General features: G+C 36.8%; 1 protein-coding gene across 5 annotated transcripts in view; it reads right to left on the bottom strand.

Annotated features, from left to right (window-relative positions):
• Positions 1–19,081, bottom strand: part of LOC124157322 — a 71,995-nt gene extending 52,914 nt beyond the window's left edge. For 3 of the 5 annotated variants that reach the window (XM_046531952.1, XM_046531955.1, XM_046531954.1), the window contains exons 1-6: positions 16,622–19,081; positions 15,722–15,963; positions 15,311–15,642; positions 10,337–10,485; positions 3,090–3,196; positions 2,811–2,972 (exon numbers count right to left, since the gene is read on the bottom strand). In XM_046531952.1, coding sequence (XP_046387908.1) covers positions 2,811–2,972; positions 3,090–3,196; positions 10,337–10,485; positions 15,311–15,642; positions 15,722–15,805 — 834 coding nt within the window. In that variant the 5' untranslated portion in view covers positions 15,806–15,963; positions 16,622–19,081. The other 2 variants (XM_046531953.1, XM_046531956.1) reach the window with 2 other exon arrangements.
• Positions 19,082–19,466: the final 385 nt, after the last annotated feature.

Below are 19,466 nucleotides of genomic sequence, written 5' to 3'. Positions count from 1 at the left end.
CTTAAGCTATTGCAATGCCAAAGAGATGTATCACATCAAAAATGTCTCCTGGGATTGGCTCACCTGGCCTCCTTCCCTCCCCTGTTGGAAAGAATTTCCAAAATTTTAAACTTCATCACTTTAATTGAAAAGTAAGTTATTTAGCTCTTTTATTAATTTAGTAATTTTTCAAACTTTAATACATGCCACTTATAAATACCTTGATGCATAATGAGGCAAAATTGAATTTGATGATACTCTGCATATTCCATAAATATTTCTTTAACACTGACCACAGTTAAAACAAATGAGTGTCACAGTCAAGGTTAACAACTACTGGACATTGTACTCCATGCCCATCAGTTCGTGAACCACGACTGACACTCAGCTACTGAAACCACCGTCAGTGTTGAATAAAATTCAGTGGATTATACAAAGTACTATCAAATTCAATATGAAATATGTCCACAAATTTGTTGCCTATTGGAGTTTTGTTCATAAAGAAGCTAATGTTTTCTGGCTCTTTACTGTGTTGCAACAAATAAACTCATAATAATAAGTCGCATATGATTTGGGCCCATCCCTTAACATGTTTCTCAATCCAAACCTCACCAGAATATTATCAAACATCACAGTGCCATTTTTTTATTAAATAGATATACAAACTACCAACATAACGGAGCTTACACTTGAAGCAAATATCCTAACACATTATAACTATAATTAAGATCTATAAAAAAGCAAAAAACATCGTTCAACAAATAAGGTATATTTAATGTTGATGATAATAATAATAACAAAAATGAAGCTAAATACATTATATATAATTGAACTTCACAACTTTTTGCATACAGATTTGGTGGTGAAAAGAAATTATGCCTCAATAAAGATTTTGAAGAAAGTTAAATAAATTGTGAATTGCACATAATTCTAATTACAAAAATAGAAAAATAAAAATATTCTTTACTTGATGATGAATTTTGGTCAGCTGTTGAAAAGAGAAATAAAAATTAAGACAAAGATTAAAAACCAAGAAAATAACAACACGCTAATTTTCTATAGCAAGATTCTGACACATTTTTGACTGCAGTACACAAGTATTTTGCCTAGTTTCTACTATATTCTATAGCTGAGGTTATTAACCACTCATCTGGGTATGCCGTACATTTTCGTCATGATGGGTTTAACCCTCAGTGGGTATGCCGTATATATATGCCACACCAATTTAATGTTCATTTGCAATGGATATGCTGTGATATTCCGTCACTCACCAACTGCAACTCATAGATGGCTCCATTGAGGTCACTTTATGCCCGGTAGGTGATACTTTTGACATTTTTTTATGTACTTGTGCATCTCGTGGCGTAGCTCTGTCGCTGCATTACGGGTTGCAGTCTAATTGCCCCTGGACGTATTTTTATACCTTTATTTTTCCCGTTATTCATGCAAATGTATCTATTATTTTCACTCTCCTGCATGTATTTTATTGAAATCTTTGCTATTTGTAAACGCTCCCTACTGCTTCGGTCATAATTACCGTGCCCATTCTCTTCACACAGCTTCGGTCGTTATGATCGAAGGTAGTAACTTTTTTTGCCACTTTGCCACGTAGCATGCCGTAGATCATGATAAACTATAAAGTGTTATGAATAAGATTAGCTTGCAAGTGCATCCATCTGGGAACGAAGTTTTCAAACTGGCAGATTTAGTATAGTAATCCAGCCTCCTCTCCAGATAAGCCTCATTAGCGTTGGTCATAATGACTGAAGTGGCACTGCAGTGGGTGAATTCGGCGAAAATACGGCGGCAAGGAACGTGTGGGAAATCTTTTACTTGTATTCAAATACTGCCTCTTTCCTTGGCAAGGGAAATTGTATTCTATCTCGACGGCATGAGCCACAAGAAAGGCTTATTTTATTGCATACTCTTCTCTACTTACAGCGTGTTTTTTCAGAAAGAAATTATTGTTTCTCAACCCTTGTTATCTTTCGTAGATAGTGGTCTGCTCAGTTTTTCCCTGTGGGTAGGGTAACTGATTTTGATATCTTTAACTGTCCCCCCAACAACCAAAAATTTCCCCACAAAAAGATGTGTTGTGTTTCAAAGAGGGGAAAAGGAAGGAAACAAAATATTGGTATCATGATTGTTCAGTTGGTTTGTGTCCGGCTCCATGCTTCAGATGATATCACGTTCAAAATGATTTCTAAAAATACACATTCATTGATTTTTAACTATATGTTCTTTTGTGAGATAGGTGCACTAGAAAGATGCACAGCTAATTTAAAACAATGGTCATGATTTACCATACCATTAATTTATAGTTTCATTTCTCTTCTTGTTTGCTTCAACTAATTTCATTTTTTGTAGTTTTATTTGATGGTAATGTAAAATGTGAAGTGTTTTTAGTAGATATCAAGTATTGTAATCATTGAAAATTTTGTTTTATCATAGAAATTGGGCTCAGTGTAAAATTAAATACCCACAACGGGTTCAACATGGAAAAATTAAATACCCAGATAAGTGGTTAAAGAGTGCAATTCAAAAATGCGAAAAATAATCCTTGAGGTTATTTCTCTCACTTTGCATCAAAAAGCATGAAAATAAATCAACTTCGAATCAATAAAAAGTTCCTGAAAACTACATGAATATGTTTAACTTCAGTCTAGTTCAACATAATCTAACCTGATTTGAACTAGCATACAATGCAGACAACTATAACATGGGACAAAAGGATCAAACATTAATACTTACTGAAACACACAAATACGTTAGACTTATTCAATAAAAGGCTAAGAGAACATGAAAAGAAACTATGGGTATAAATGACTAACCAGGACTGCTCGGTCCAGCTTCTTGCAACTTTGAGCGTAAGCAGTGTCAATATCAACACAATGTAATCTTGCATCAGCAGGAGTATCACGGAAGCAATTTATACACAGCATTGTCTTCTGGGTGTTAGAAAACATTATGTACTGCTCACCATGTTGGCTACACTGCAAGGTGTAAAATAAATTGGATTAAAATGGAGAATTTTGTCAAGGCACTCCATACCATAAGAAGTGATGAGATTTATTGTGAAAACTTTTAAATTAATACTCATGTTATCTTACTCTCTTATGAGCTTCTTTCATGCATTTTGACATATGCATGACCTCATGAGCAGAGAACATTTTGGCACGGTGAGTATTTTCTCGGCAGTGTGCACATAATGCTTGACCTACGAGGAATAAAAAGAAAAAATATTAATGCACTATTTATCATTATAGTAACTGCATAATGATCCAGTAAATGGTAAGATTAAATGAAATTTTCTTAATCACATGCGGCAAATATCTTAAAAAATTATTAGGGATGGTCGGATAGGATCCAAATATCCGTGGCTATTACCCTTCACGGGAAACTTTGGATCCAAATTTGCTGTAGGCATCGGATCTGGATCCGAAATTTTAAATTAATGCTTTAGTGAATGCAGTGTTCCATAAGAGGCAGTGGAAAGAGTTCTGATCCTCTCTTCGCATGTGCCGGTGCACTGCGATGCTTGTCCTACTCATGACATATTTTGTTTAAAAGCTCTTTTAGGGGTTATGTTACAGAATTTCAGCTGTGGAAAATTTTTAGGCAAAATACGACAGGCACATAGTGGGGCTCTTCCCAGCCAACCACTGTGGGAACCTCAGTACCATAGGATACTACGCAGACCATGAATCATTCTCTTTGAAGGAAAGTATCAAGTTATAAGAGAACAATGGAAATGTGTTTCATCCCTACCTCATCTCACCTTTTTCGTCTACCTCACCTACCTTCTCCAATTCTCCATTTCTGGAGGACAAATGCTAGGTTATACTGGGTCCAAAGACTTTTTGATAGCTTTCAGCAATTGGATGTGATGCACAAGATTCAAAAAATAGTATGAGACCAAACGCGACGAATTTCTGTAAGTGTTTAAGGTTTTGTAAGCTCTAATTGATTGACACAAATTTTTTATATTTGATTGATATACTGATAAAATTTTATTTCATTGTAAAGAAACATTTCTATTGAGATAAGGAGAACCAATGTACGCCATGTGTGTGCACTGTGGCGTGAAACTATCGTGACGGAGTACAATATCCAACTCACCACAGCTGAAGCATTTGCGAGTAAAACACAAGTCATTATGCAATGAAAAAGTGGCAAAATTCCGGAGAAATGTGTGTGAGGAAAATTTGAATTCAGTCAATGGTTTATCCGAAGATTTTTCCTTTTTTATTTCCAAATGCAAGGGTAACAGATATCCTGAACATGTAAAGATATAAGTGATTTAAAAAAACTACTTGAAAGTGTATAAAAATGATTTTTTATTAATAAAAATATAGAAATGTGTATGAAAATCTAAAAATCATTCCTTTCATTGTATTTACCGAGAAGAAACTTGACTAATGGCTTTGTTTTATAGCAGGCATTAGATAATGCATTTGGATCTAAAAGTATCTGAAGATCAGACTCTGAAAATCAAGGATCCGATCCAGATCTGTCCATCCCTGAAAATTATGCTATTTCTTAAGTAAAATTTTATACCTTTTACTAGAAATTATTTGAAATGCACTGGAAACCATACATACAGTTTCCCATCAAGGTTTCCTATTTTTGGCTAAAACTTCACCTTTGGCATATTTACGGAGTATATATTAATTAACATATCTATTAATAAAAAAGTTATAATTGGAAAGAGCATTTTGAATGAGGACTCAATTCAAATCTTGCTCCAGAATCCAACAACTTCTTCCATCTCCAATAATACACATAGTGCGTGATATTGAGAATGTTTTTCATTTCAACACGAAGCAATTTCATGAAGTCACGCAGCAAACTATTGATTTTCTTCCAATAAGGTTAATTTCCTGAACCAATATGATGGCTCGCAATCTTGATTTCATGCACCGTGAAACCCTTCCCTTACTGACATAAAGGGCTGATTGCAACACTGGAGTTTAACCTTAGCCTAAGTGGAAACTTGAAACCAAAGCACAAAAAAGATTGCAAGAATCAAGTTAAGGGCCAATCTACATTTCTAGTCGTATTTAAAGTTTCTAGTAATTAGGCTTTGCTGGGTAAGTGTTTAAGTCTGATTCAGAGCATTTAGGTATCTCATAATGAAGATGCTGTTATTTGTAAACTACAAGGTGGATACGTGAATCCAAAAATAGCTTCTATTGTCAAGGTTGATTACCAAGTTTGTGGTAATACACACAATTTTAATAGCCATGAGAAAAACTTCCCCTGGACAACGAATCAAAACACAGACATTTGGCTTTCCCAGGCCACTATGCCACCAATGGATACGAATGCACTTCTGTGCTGCATTGCCCTGAGCAATGCACATTTGTGTCTGTAATAGACCAATTTCATACCACAGAAAAAAACATCTATTTTTCAGGAATGTGCACAAAAATTACGTGGAAGATATGTCATGCTAAGCACCAACATCAGATTAAGTGATCCCGATTGCTTAGTTGTACTTATAATGCTTAAGAATCTTCCAATTACTTCTCACTCCATTGAAAAATATCATAATTGGCAAACAGCTCAAAAGAACTGTGCCATAAACTGGCCTGACTTCGATTGACAAGACATCTAGTACCTTCTACTAAAGCTACACACCATTAAGGTGTCTTATGACCAAACTTAATCTAGCAATTAGCCCAAATGGTCCACAAAAATGCCCTTAAGTTAGAGGTTACTCAAACACAACACTACATTGCTCAACAATGGTTTTACAGTACACATACATTTATTAATGTAATAATTAGTGAATGCATTTAATCTGAGAAGTTAGCAATTTAAATAACATTCACAATTTTTTCTCATTGCTTACACAAATATCTCAATAATGCATGAAAAAATGTGGATTTTTTGTTTGCTCATCTGTTATTGTAATGAGTTTCTTTTCAAAACTAAAATTGCAATTATGTGAATCTGTTCAATTTTCCACAATCAGCTAAGGAGATTTAAAATGTTTTCAACACTTCAAATTGTTATATACAATGTTATAAACAAGGTATAGTAAATTTAGAGGCATTATTCATATTCATGAAAATCATTTACTTGATAGGAAATGCATTACATGAATTATGTAAAGATAGTCCACGGTAACTGGTTAACATGAAATCATACCAGTGAAGTGTAAATGCTGAAAAGGAATAAGAATCCCCCCCTCACTTTTGCCTCTCAAGAAATGTGTTAAAAATCTAAAGTGCAAAGCACAAAGGGGCATTAAATAACAATGCAGACATTAATATGTCACTAGATATTTTATCTCACTATGAACTACGCTAAATATTACTAATGACTAACAGTCCCTGACTGAACCATGCATTCTAATTAGGGATGGACGGATCAAGGATTTTTTTCAGATTCGAATCGGATCCTTGATTTTCAGAGCCAGATCTTCGGATATTTTCGGATCCAAACGCATTTTCAAATTGCTGCTATAAAATGAAGAAATTATTCAAGTTTATTCTGAGTACATACAATCAAAGGAATGCTTTAAAGATTTTCGTACACATTTTAATATTTTCATAAATGAAAAATCATGGATTTACAAAAGATTTCTTTGAAAAATGAAGTCTTTTTCGATTATGAAAGGTGATCAAATCAGTTTGAAACCCTCTGCTTTGTACCCTGTTGGTAAAAATTTCCCCCCCTGGTTTAGGACTTCCCCTTACGAAATTCCTAGCTACCCCACTGCCATTGACTAATTTCAAATTTTCCTCACACACATTTCTCCTGAATTTTGTCACTTATGTTTTACCCGCAAATGCTTCAAGCTGTGGTGAAGTGAATACTGCACTTCGTCACGATAGTTTCATGCCACATTGCACGCACATGGCATACATTGGTTCTCCTTATCTTAATAGAAATGCTTCTTTACAATGAAAGACATTTTTATGAGGATATCATTAAATTAAATTGCACAATCTGCAACACAATTAAAAGTGTTTAAAACATCATTAGCATCACTTGCGACAAGGTGCGGAAGCAATGAAACGACCACTCAGCAATCTCGAGAGGAAGGGGAGTGTAGCAGAAGCTCATGAAGGAGAGGTGGAGGGGAAGGAGCGCGTTCCCTCCGTCTTTCAAGCAACGAGGCTACGAATGATGGAGTCAAGGACGAACACGTCAGATCTTGCTTTAGTGACTTAATTGCCTTCAAAGCGAAGCCGGTCGAACCATGTGATATATGCAGTTGGCATTTCCAGTCTGTATCTTTTTGTTAGAGGGTGCTGATGCCACACTTGTTTCTATGAAAGTTTTGATGCTTGGACAATGTTGTATGTTGGTGTAGTCTCGTTTTATTCGAAAAAATTTTTGTCAATCAATTAGAGCATACAAAACCTAAACACTTACTGAAATTCGTTGTGTTTGGCCTCATACTATTATTTGAATCTTGTTCATCGCATCGAATTGCTGAAAGCTATCGAAAAATCTTTGGACCCAGTATAACCTAGCATTTGTCCTCCAGAAATGGAGAACTGAAGCATGTAGGCCAAGAAACGTCAGTAGGTAAGACAGGATAGAGATGAAACAAGCTTCAATTGTTCTCTTGTAACTTTATATTTTCCTTTGAAGACAATGATTTATTGTCTGTGTGATTTCGGAAACAAAAAAAAACAACAGAGGCACGAGCTGATGGACAGCCGAGGCTGGTTTTCTGAAATCTGCAGCGTATTTAACAACGCTGATGTTCCCCTGATGATTGTTCAATCTCTTGGGAAGATTCACACTATGTGCCATCGTATTTTTCCTTTTTTATTTTCCACGGCTGGAATTCTGCTACGTAACCCCTGCGATAGCTTTAACACAAATTGGATAATGAGTAGGACAAGCGTCACGGTGCAATGGTGCATTCGAAGAGAGGATTGGAACTGTTTCGCGTTGCATTCACTGAAGCTATAATTTAAAATTTCGGACCCAGATCTGATGACTTCTGCAACTTTGGATCTGATGTATCCAATGAAGGGCAATATCCGCAGATACCGTATAAGCGCGTGTAAGAGGCGCACCTTTTTTCCCAGAAATTGCAGCCGAAAATGAGGGTGCGCCTCTTACACAAACTTCTTATCTTCCCCCATCCCCTTTGCGGTCGCAAGTCCAAGGGGAACTGAGTGGCCTTGGTTTTCAGCGTGAGTCAGTCATCTGAAACCCTGGGTCAAAAACAAGCGGCAGGCAGCGGAGTTTATCCCTTAGTGATGTATTTTTAAAATGCGCCTGTTTGCTTTTCTTGAAAGCATCGCGCCGTCACGTCGCGTCGGTAACCCAGAGTTGAACATGGAAAAGATCGCGCGCGGTTTTTTGCTCCGGAGGGTGCACTAAATTTACTGCCACGAGTGGGCATCCCGTGGCATTTATACTGCACATAATAATCGCTTATCGTAGAGAAACGCGTAGTGTTGAAGGACATACCTGGTTAACAGTCAACATCTGTCTTGCCGAGTAATTTCCATTACGCTGAGGACCTGATTTTCCAAAAATCATCTTCAGACGCTAATATGAGGATTATTGCAACTGAAAATTATATTGGTATCAAAACCTGCGCTTTAAAAAATTCGAACGAGTGTGTTCATTGTTGGACTAAATTGTGGATGGAAGAAATCAGAAATGCTTATAATAGATGAGCGCAGAAGGAGAGGTCCAGGGGAAGGAGCGCAATCCCTCAGTCTTCGAAGCAAGCAAAGAAATACGGAGGGGAAGGAGTGAGCTCCCTCCCCTCCGTATTTCAAGCTACGAGGCTATGAACGAAGAAGCACGGGAAGAACACGTCCGATCTTGCATGTGACGTCGTTGCCTTCAAAGCGAAGGGGCGAAGGCACAGCAATGTGATATACGCAGTTTGCGTTGCCTATAGTTTCCAGTCCGTCTCGTCTTGTTTGAATGCGCTTATGCTACGCTTATTTCTTCCGAAATTGTCCTGTTTGGACTATTTTGAATATGGGTAGCCTTGTTGTAACTATTAATATGTGTGTCAAACAATTAGAGCTTATTAACTTAAATTCTGTCAAATATGCGTCGTGTTAGATCTCTTCCTTTTTTTGAACCTCGTGCGTGTCATACAATTATTGAAAGCTATCGAGATATCTTCGGGCTCAGTAGATGACTCACCTAGCATTTGGCGTCCATAAACTGGGAGATCGATCAAGGTCAGTTGGTGAGACGGGGTAGGGATGAAACACGTTTCCATTGTTCCCCTGTAACTTGATGTTTTCCTATTTTCCTGTGGGGTCTCGGAAAGGAAAAAAAACGGCAGAGGCATTGGCTGATGGAGGGCCGAATGTGGCTCAATTAAATCTACGATGTGGTTATTATCCTACGGCGCTGAGATTTCCCGATTGTTGTCCAAGCTCTTGGGAAGGTTCATGCTATGTGCCTGTTGTGTATTACCTTAAAATTTTCCACGGCTGCAATTCTATTGCAATACTCCTGCGAGAGCATTTAAACAAAATTGCTCGTGAATAGGACAAGCATTGTAGAGCAACGGCGTATGCAAAGAGAGGATCGGAACTCTTTCTACTCCCTCTTATGCCGCTATTATAAAAAAATTCGATAACTGTCGAAATTCCAGGCGTACTAATTTCGACAGTTATCGAATATGCGTCTGCAACACCGCGCGATAGTATAAAAAAAATGCCGCAAAATTTTTTTCTTCATAGCTTCGATGCTCAAAATAGGGGTGCGCATCTTACACATGCTTATACGGTATTTGGATCTGATGTATCCGATCCGACCATCTCTAATTCTAATGTTAATATAGGTGTGTTAAGTAAAATAACATGAATAAACTAAAAGCAGGTAAATTAAGACTCCAAAAATCCAATACTGAATGGAATATTAAATTTTATCAAAATTTCAGCCAGTAAAATGTTGAAAAATTCTGGAAATCAATATGAGGGAGCATATTGAAGAAGCAATAGAAAAATGATAAACCTTTTTAGCCAGGGAAAGTATGTAAACACGTAAGAGATGACATAAAACATTCAGCTTCAATAATCCCAGTTCTTCTTGCTTATGAGTAGTCTAGTTCCTCTCAAGCTGGATGCCATCAGCCACATGCTACATGATGAAAAAAATCAATAAATATAAAAAAAAACAAATAATGCAGTTCACATCAATGATGCTTTAAAGAAATATTAAACTGAATATATTTACAGAACAAAAGATATTCTAAAAAGCATGAAACCATATGACATATGATTCTGAATGAAAAAAATGGCTTTTATTATGCAACTATGACAAATGTATACAACTAATACCATGCTTTAGGGAGGATATACATTAAATTGACAGAAAGACATGCTTAATATGAAAATAACAGCGTTCCCACCACATGTATTGCAGAAGTACATGGCCGTTTTGTTTCTCTTATCACAGTTGGCACAAGGTGGATTCTCAGCATCTGATAACTCAACTAACTGGCGCATCAATGGATCTGGAGGGGGGAGACTAGTTCCATCTTTGAGTATTGTCTGCTGACTACAAGGAAGGAAATAAATATATTTATTCCATGAGTTCTAACCATCTATTAATTAAAACGCAACATGCATGAAAATATAGCATTGTGGTAACCCAGCCAAATACAATGTATAGGAACTGACATGGGATAAAAGGTTAAGAAAATATCATTTTAATGGGACTCTAAGGAGCCAGACAATAGAAAAAAATATGATGGATCCGATTCTAATGAGGTCAAAGTTGTCTTTACTTGTGAATTTAGTCCGCATAACATACTATGTTTCCACTATGCATAATTATACAAATACGGGACTTTATTTGTGCAGGTATATTAATCACTTTTTGCTAACAACTATTTTTCTAGAAAAATGGTGTAATAATGATGAAGTGAAATCTAGTGCATCTTCTGGAAATGCAAAAAAGGGCTCTCTCTCATAACAGTAAACACTATATAGACTTGAAATTAAAAAAATCACAATTATTACCCATTTCATTTTTACAAATATCTATTTTTCAGCAGACTAGATGCATCTTCAACATTTGTATCAATAGAATATAATGGAACTCTAGAGAAGGAAATTCCTCATGGGGTTTCCGAATGAAATTATTAAAATAATTACAATAGTGTCGACAAACATTGCCAATAAAGTCCCACTAGGCAAATAATATAACTTCACCATCATTAACCATTACACTATAGATGAAAAATAATTTACACTTGGAAAATCACCAAGGCTATCATCTACTGGAATTTCTTTATCCTTTGAGTTCACAGGGTAAATACAATGCCTCAAAGTTTACATGTAAAAACCTCCTCTGGCCCACTTTTTGTAAGCACATCCATTAAACTTAACACTTCTATTTGTTAAAGGCCTTATTTTAAGATATCCTATGGTTATACCTTCAATATTTTCAATCTCTTACCCTTAAGGGACAAAATGATAAAAAACAAAGAAAAGGGTAAGCTGGATATTTAAGTACCATACAAGAATAAAATACACTAAAATGTCATTTGAGGTAATGCAAAATCACATTTTTAGTTATTTTTGACCCTTTTCTCAATATTACAAGTAAAAATAATATTTTAATGAGTTAACCTTTGCTGACAAGAGATTTCATTATACTTGAATATTTAAAATATTTAAAACCAACTACATATATATACTAAAAATACCAAAGGATGAAGTTTGTCATGAAAAATTATTTGACTTAGTTGGGATTCAAACCCAGATCTCCCAATGCCGGTCAGGTGCGTTAGCCTGTTTATCAGAGCAAACTTCGGGATGTCTTTTACCAAACAAGATGTTGACGTCACAGGTTCACACTGTGGCACATGTGGCAGAGGTCATGCTTACAAAGCCACTGTCAGACTGAAAACCCCTATTTTGCTGCTGTTCAGTGACGACGAATTTCAGAGCAATTATGTTTTAAGTTGACCTATAGCCTTGTCCCAGAGCTATAACAATTCTAATAATCATATCACACAGCTGGTTTCAATTTATTTTGTACCATTATCAGGAGGCTTCCTATCAATAGCATTGTTTAAATACCGAAGGGCTTTAAACAAGCACAAAAGAAATAAACAGGAAACCTGGCTGTGCGGGCAAAGGCATAAAGGAGTGGTGCTGGAAAGTCCCCCAAGAAAGGGGATTGTCAACAGCCTTGTTAAGTGGTGAATGTTCAACTCCATCTTAGTCAGAGGCGTGCACTGTGAGTGGTGAAATGGGAAGGATTACCCCTAAAACTCACACTTCCTTAAGCAGGGAAAAGTGGGTGTTTGGACTTTATTGCAGGTTGCATTTGGCAGAGAGGAAGATGGTGGTGGTTTTCTCTATCAGTAGGCTGATGTAGATAATGCCAGTCCAACTCGAAATTACATTGCATGGTGAAGCGTGTGTCCAAAAAAGTGTGATAAAACTTTAAGATGAAAATTGCCAGTCAGATTTATTGAGTCATCCGAGGTGCCATTCCTTTTGCTGGGAAAGGCCCACATAACATTGACCAAGTAAGGAGAAAGTGCTAAGAAGTGTGGGAAAAAATAGTCTTTCAAACACCGTAACGAAGAAGATGGAACAACTTAAGGGGGCCACATGATGAGACATGATGGCTTGATGAAGATTGTAAAAAGATAGGTGGTCGGGAAAAAGAGTAAGGGATGGCCCTGAATGAGAGCCATGGGACAGGTAATGAAAGACGTAAAAGAGATTAAATGAGTCACAGTGAGAAGGACATTAGATAGGAGAGCTGTTTCAAATCTATCTTATGATTTTTGACTAATGAGAGCCTGGTTTTAAATAGAGTGATTGGGGCATCATATCTCTTTCTTTTCAATCTCATTCGAGATTTCAGATTAGGTGCACGACTATTACCCTTAATTTACAAGCATTTCTTCTCTTCAGGACTTTTAAGCACTGCTATTTGCATATAGTGTGCAATAACTTTAATTCATCCAATATATTAATAATACTGAATATTCTGGAATATCATAATGCAAGAGTTATAATTAGCTGAAAGTCTTATCTTATTCTTGGCAACAAGAAAAAGAAGGGTCATTATCACTTAAAATTGGTAGTTCTTTCTTCATTACTATTTCATGAAAAAAACTAAACTAAATAATACAGAATCTAAAAGATTTTAATTCTAATGTGCTGAAAATGGTACCTAAAGAAGTTGGCCAAAATGGCATGTTTTCATATTGGCAACTTACTGTGTGGCATGCAATCATGTTGCAATCCCTGGCCACACTTTCAATAATAATGATAAAGTCCAATCTTTAGGGAAACTAGAATTTCATTTTGTTCCTCCAAATGAATAATTAACTTAGTTCAATATTCTTATTTGCAATATGGAAGTGTACAATGCTCTTGAACACAGCACATTAAAAAACATAGAATGTTTCTCCTAAACAGAAAAAAATTCAATAAAAATAATTATATTTTCAAACTCAGTATAGCCAATTGAAGATATTTTTTTCCCCTCCACTTGCAAAGTTTTGACAAATCTTTGGTGAGACATTTTGGAGAATTTCTCACACGCGGACACCCTGTATCTGGCCTCATCTCATAATTTTATTGTCTGAAGTGAAAAACACTTGATTGAAAGCGTCAATTGATGAACTAATCAGGAGACTACATAGAAATTACTCTGCAAATTCAGAATCGCTTCATCTTTCCTGCTTTTGAAGAGTCATGATCAAGCATTTTCCATTTGTTTAAAATGCAGTTTTTGAATAATCATTAAAAAAAAGACATAGTTTATAAAGACCTTACAGCATTTATGCTATTAAAACATATTTACTGATCAGAAAATATAAAATCAGTTCTTCTGAGCAATAAGGTACACGAATATTAAAAGTAGGTTTTTTTCACTATGTCAATGCTGCCATTCATTAACCAATGATAGTAAACAGTGACATTTTCATGTGGATGAGGCCAACCACCAAGAAACAAATAAGGAATTAAAATTATACCATGGCTAAATTACCAGAGGGAAAAAAATGAATGTACTCTTTCCATGTACAACTAAAGGAAAAACACTACTTGGCTGGCCCTAGGTCATGCTAATGCAACTTCCCTACATCTTTGTCATGCTTTCACATATACTTTCACAGTGAAAAAAACTTAGTGTGGATATATTCTAGTTCCATCTAATGTTAAACATCAGGGAGCAAAAATTAAACTCTCTCAGTTAAACAATAATAATGGAAATAATAAACTGCTGATGGTTAGTAAACAAGGCTGGCTGAACTAGAAATAGGACACGGAAGAGAATAGAAAGATGCAACAACTTTCAACAAGTACTGATGTGAATGCTCTTTGTACGAATTTGTTTTTCCACTCTCACATCAACATGAAAATTTCACACTAGCACAACCACCACAGCTATTGAAAGTATTTCACAGTCATTATGAAGGTTCCTTCTTAGTATTTCTCCAAGTTAAATAGTTTGGAGATGACAAGTTTTGTCAGCAAATATCTTGATCGAAAAACAGCTGAAAAAATTGCAGTACCTTACACATAGCTATACACACTAACAAATCTTTCTCATAATGAAAAAATGCATTTAACACCTCAACCACATATCCTAATAAAATCCTGATTAATATAACAATTTGCATCTGAGCTTATAATCAGAGTGCTAAATGGAGCTAAAATATCCAACTTCAACATAACGAAGTTGCGAATGAAACCCATGAAGCATCCCACATAGCAATGAACCTCTCAGAGACGTCTCACAATGGTCTCGAATATCGCAAATGTTTCAGAGATGTAGTCGTGAGACGTTCAGGAATTAAAAAAAAAAAAAACGCATTTAAACGCCATCAATGCTTTCCATATATATTTTTCGGTGCAATTATGCAGTTGTGATTATTAAAATCACGACATTTAATACGGATTTCTTATTTTCAAAAGGTCATCCATCAAAAATTTGACGCTAAAAATGATCGAGATAAGTAGGCCATAAGTGTATAATTGGCATTCAATTATTTTTTTGCCTTAATTTTAAAGCATACCATAGTACAAACTCTCATGAGACATCTCAGAGACCATTTTTTTTGGACATAGTGACATCTCAGAGAAGTCTCACAGATGTCTCTGAAGCTCTCAGAATGTCTCTGAGACGTAACATGCGATATTCGAGACGTCTCAGAGACGTATTTCTGCTGTGTGGGATGCTAACATGAGAATGATCAAAAGGAATTTTCAAAATCTCAACTTTCTCAACTTTTCTTTCTTAATCTTTCAATACTTTAAATTTCAAAGTTAAAATGAGTCTCCAAACACATGTCAAATGTGTCATCAAGATGTATGCGACAACTGAACCAAATGAAAGATGTTACACTTACCCACAGAGAGGGCATGTTATCTTGCTGTCAATATCACGGCCACGAAGACACCGAGCACAAAAGGTGTGAAAGCACGCAAGGAGACATGGCTCCTTGTAATAGTCGTCACAGACATAACAGAGCAATGGATTACGAGGATGTGGAGGTGGTGGGGGAGGATTATTTCCACCCACACCTCCTCCTGCCCCTCCACCACCACCTACATTCCCAGTATCCTCTGTTCCTCCAGAGCCAACTGAAGCTCCACCACTTTCAACATTTGATTCCTGTGCTTGCTGCTGCTGCTGTTGTTGTTGTTGTTGCTGTTGTTGCTGCTGCTGTTGTTGTTGTTGCTTAATGGTAAGAATGGGATGGCAATTAGAATTCAATTGGAACAATTAAAACTATCAACAGGCATTGCAAAAAACATACTGAGAGAAGGAGAAGGAGGTGATGGTGATGCTGTAGGTGCTGATGGGGATGATGGTGGGGTGGAACTCCCCCACCAGGCATCATCTTTCTTCGGTAACAATTCTACGATTAGTGCGATATCCTCTAACTAGACTGGCTATTAAGGGCTGGAGTTGGAGGCACTTGTAGTCAGACATGAGGAATGCGACACTTTTGTAACAACCATGCACTAGCAGGTACGATATCAATGAAGACCAGCATGACTGTGAAATGCAAAAGAACGGAATGAGATTCAAATCAATAACATTTTAGGCGACTGACGATACAACAATGAATAGCACCACACTTTATATTGAAATGTACATTTCGAGAGCAAATTTTGGCCGAAATCACGACTTAGATTCATGTGACAACTATTGGCGGTTAGCATGATGATGCTAAAATTTTACGATTGCTTCACCTGCATTATAGAGCGAACATACAACCGCATAAAATACTCTCGAACGGAAAAAAGTACTTACTTCCTCAAATTACTCATACACATCTTACAAATTACCTTAATTGGCGAAATAAAACTGCATAATACGAAGAAATAATTTAACGGAAGTGATAAATTTTCATCTCCGAAAATCAAAATAAAATGCGAGAGCACAGTCAGACAAATCAGCTTTACACAAATTGCGGGTACAAAAGCCCTAACTCATTCAATTTCAACGCTAACAATGACTGAAACCGCCCAATTAATATGATTCTTCCGTCAACAAGGTAATCGAAAGAAATCACGGAAACATATGAGAAATAAAAGCCAATTACTCAACAGCGTCATCAGATTTATGCATTAATGAAAGACTTGACGGAAACATTAAATCAATGCGATTAATGTAAACTTCAAATTAGTCTTCAGTCATTGATCTGGTCTACCTGTAAGTAGGTCTTGATATCAGCCTCTCTGTGCACGTAGGATGAACAGCTTCGTCGACTAGGTCACTAATTCACATCTCTGAATGGATGATATACGCAGAAGCTTATCGATATGTTTCACGAAAAACTCTTATTTCTCATAATTAATATAAAACGGTGAGTCTAGTCCTACGTTCATGCTTTACAACGCGCATGTTTGGACTTCCCGAAACTGTGTCACGGCTCGTGGCGCTATCAGCGAGCAGATGGGAGGCTGGCGCAATAATGAGATAGTGATTAAGGGTTCATCATGCATGACCTGAATGTGAGTAGGCTTGAACAGCTTTAAGGGGTGGTTCCTAGTGTATTGTCCTTGAAAACTTATCATTATTAACGCTGTAAGCTGTGTGCATGAGGACGAGCAAAATATCAAGATTATTTAACTTGGAAGACTGAGAGATAAATGGTGAGATCTGGGGATACGGATTAAGTCATGGAGGACTTAGTACGAAGTTTAGTGTTGTTGTCTGTTACGTTAATAGCAGTGCCCGTATCTTCGAATACCATAATATTGATCCTACACACTGGCTCAATAATTCACCGCCACAGATTTTTAACTCAGGTAGCAATGTACGTTTTACCCCGTGGGACATTCGTATAAGCATGAGTGTATGCCCATACCCATACAATCAAAATAAATGAGTTCCCGTCATCGTGACACTGGTGGGACCTTAGCTAGGGGCTAGGGTTTGTTGGGCCACTGTAGTCTAGAGGAAACCGCCGGTAGATTTGCGACAAGGCGCATACGTCAAATCTTGCACCCTGGGTAACAATTTCTAAGCAATGGTGTGAATAACGCAGAAATCTTAGAACGTTGTAATTATCTCTCAATGACTTCGGATAGCAATGGGAAATTTTGGAGTCCGAGTAAATTATGATTGCTTAAAACTTCCTCAGTCATCAAAGCCTCTTCTGGGACCACATGAACCTTACCTCTCATCAAATAATTTTTAATAGAAATGCATTAAAAGCTCCTTGTAACTACTAAATTAGCAAAAGTATGATGTTGACGGGAATGCGAATAATCTCCAAGATACATCAGTTGACGCGGATTAAACTGAGCTGGTGTGGCGTTATAATTTTCCTGGTCTAAACATCAAAGGAAAGGCACGGAGGTATTGGAAGCTCATCGATCCTTTTCAAAAATAAAAGTGGATATATATTATGATGACAATACCATATGAAAATTAGTATGTGAAATTATGCGAACTGAGGTCAAGTAAGAAGTTAGATTTCCTGTAAAGAATTGAGCCATGCTAAAATACAAAAATGCCGGCCTCAGTGGGTTAAGTCCTTGCCTGCCAAACCGATGATCACAGGTTCAAGTTCCATCTGGGCAAGGGCGTTTTGAATGTGTTGTCCAAATATATTAAGAGGATCGTAATTGGGGGACCTGTGATCATTACAGACACGATTATGAATAAGGCTAAGAGGATAACTGAGAGCCTCAAGGCATTGGAGGCTAGTAGAGGTATCCCTTCTCTTCTCATGTGACTAACTTAACTTTTCTCTGCCCTAAGCCTAGCAGCTTGTAGATACTACCTGCAGGTCTTTCAAGTGTGTTCATTCACCACTGCATATATAGGAATGGTCGCATAGCAAACCAGTAGGTACTATGAATTTAGATACCAATAGCCATCCCTCTAATTCCCTGTTATTGATTATTATTAAAGGAAATTTGAAAAATATTCATAATTTCTCAGCATTATTATATGTCTCCAACAGCTGGCCTCCGGTAGCAAGAGTAGGTAGGTAGGTAGAGGTAGCAAGTTTGGAGGGCTTGCCTGCTACCCCAAGGTTGCATTTCTGCCTTTTCTCTTCCATGGTGCAGCGCTGTAGCATGAAATGCACAACCACCCTATCGTAAATATTCAATTCCGTTCAATTGAAAAGTGACAAATTTCAATTGAATATATGGAAATCAAATCGAATATCCTCATATTCAATTGAATTTCCATATAGTCAATTGAAATTTGTCATTTTTCAATTGAATGGAATGGAATATTTCCAATGGGGCAGAGATTTTTCACCATTACTCCCCTTCAGAGAAAATTCTTTCTAATTGTCGGTGATAGTAAATGATGGAAACTCCAGATAAAAAAATAAATGCTATGAGCCAATATATTTCAAATGTATTTAGACAATTAAAAACTACAATGAAGAAAGCAGAGAAACCTTTGAAGTCTTCCTCACAAAGTCCTCATCTAAGAATTATCCAAAATAATACTTGATGCATGATGTTTGAACCTCAAATGAGGAAAGGTCAGACACCTGTTTCTAAAATGAGGGGAAGTGGGTTAGGGTGACCCAGTCAACACAACAATTATGGCCACACTGTGGCGGAATTGTGGTTTACCTGTGGCAACTATGGCTATGGCTAGCCACAGCTTGCCATATTATGACCAGACTGTGGTTGCCATGCGGCAAGGCATACATGACCACACTGTGGATCGTCTCAGGAATGCCACAGATTGGCAAACCAAACATTTGTAAACATAAGTATATTACGGTTGCTATTGATACAGGGTAGTTGATAAGTTATTAAAATGGAAGTTGGTTGATTCAAGTTATATAAAGAAAGTGTATTATCAATACTTAAGCCATATTATGGCGAGCCACACTATGGCCGGGGGTCAAAGCCACTATGGGGCCATAATGGCAACCCACTATGGCCACAATAGGGTAGTTTCCTTCATCAAAGAAAACGATAGGCATTGATTGCGATTCGTTGCCCAACATTAGTGTATTCATAATACACAAATTATTTGGTTTTTGAAATACCGGTTTAGACGAATGGCAAGGGTCA

Source organism: Ischnura elegans, chromosome 4 (assembly GCF_921293095.1).
Source record: "Ischnura elegans chromosome 4, ioIscEleg1.1, whole genome shotgun sequence".
Classification (NCBI taxonomy): domain Eukaryota; kingdom Metazoa; phylum Arthropoda; class Insecta; order Odonata; family Coenagrionidae; genus Ischnura; species Ischnura elegans.
The sequence above is the reverse complement of the archived record's forward strand: the minus strand, read 5'-3'. Positions and strand labels throughout refer to the sequence as shown.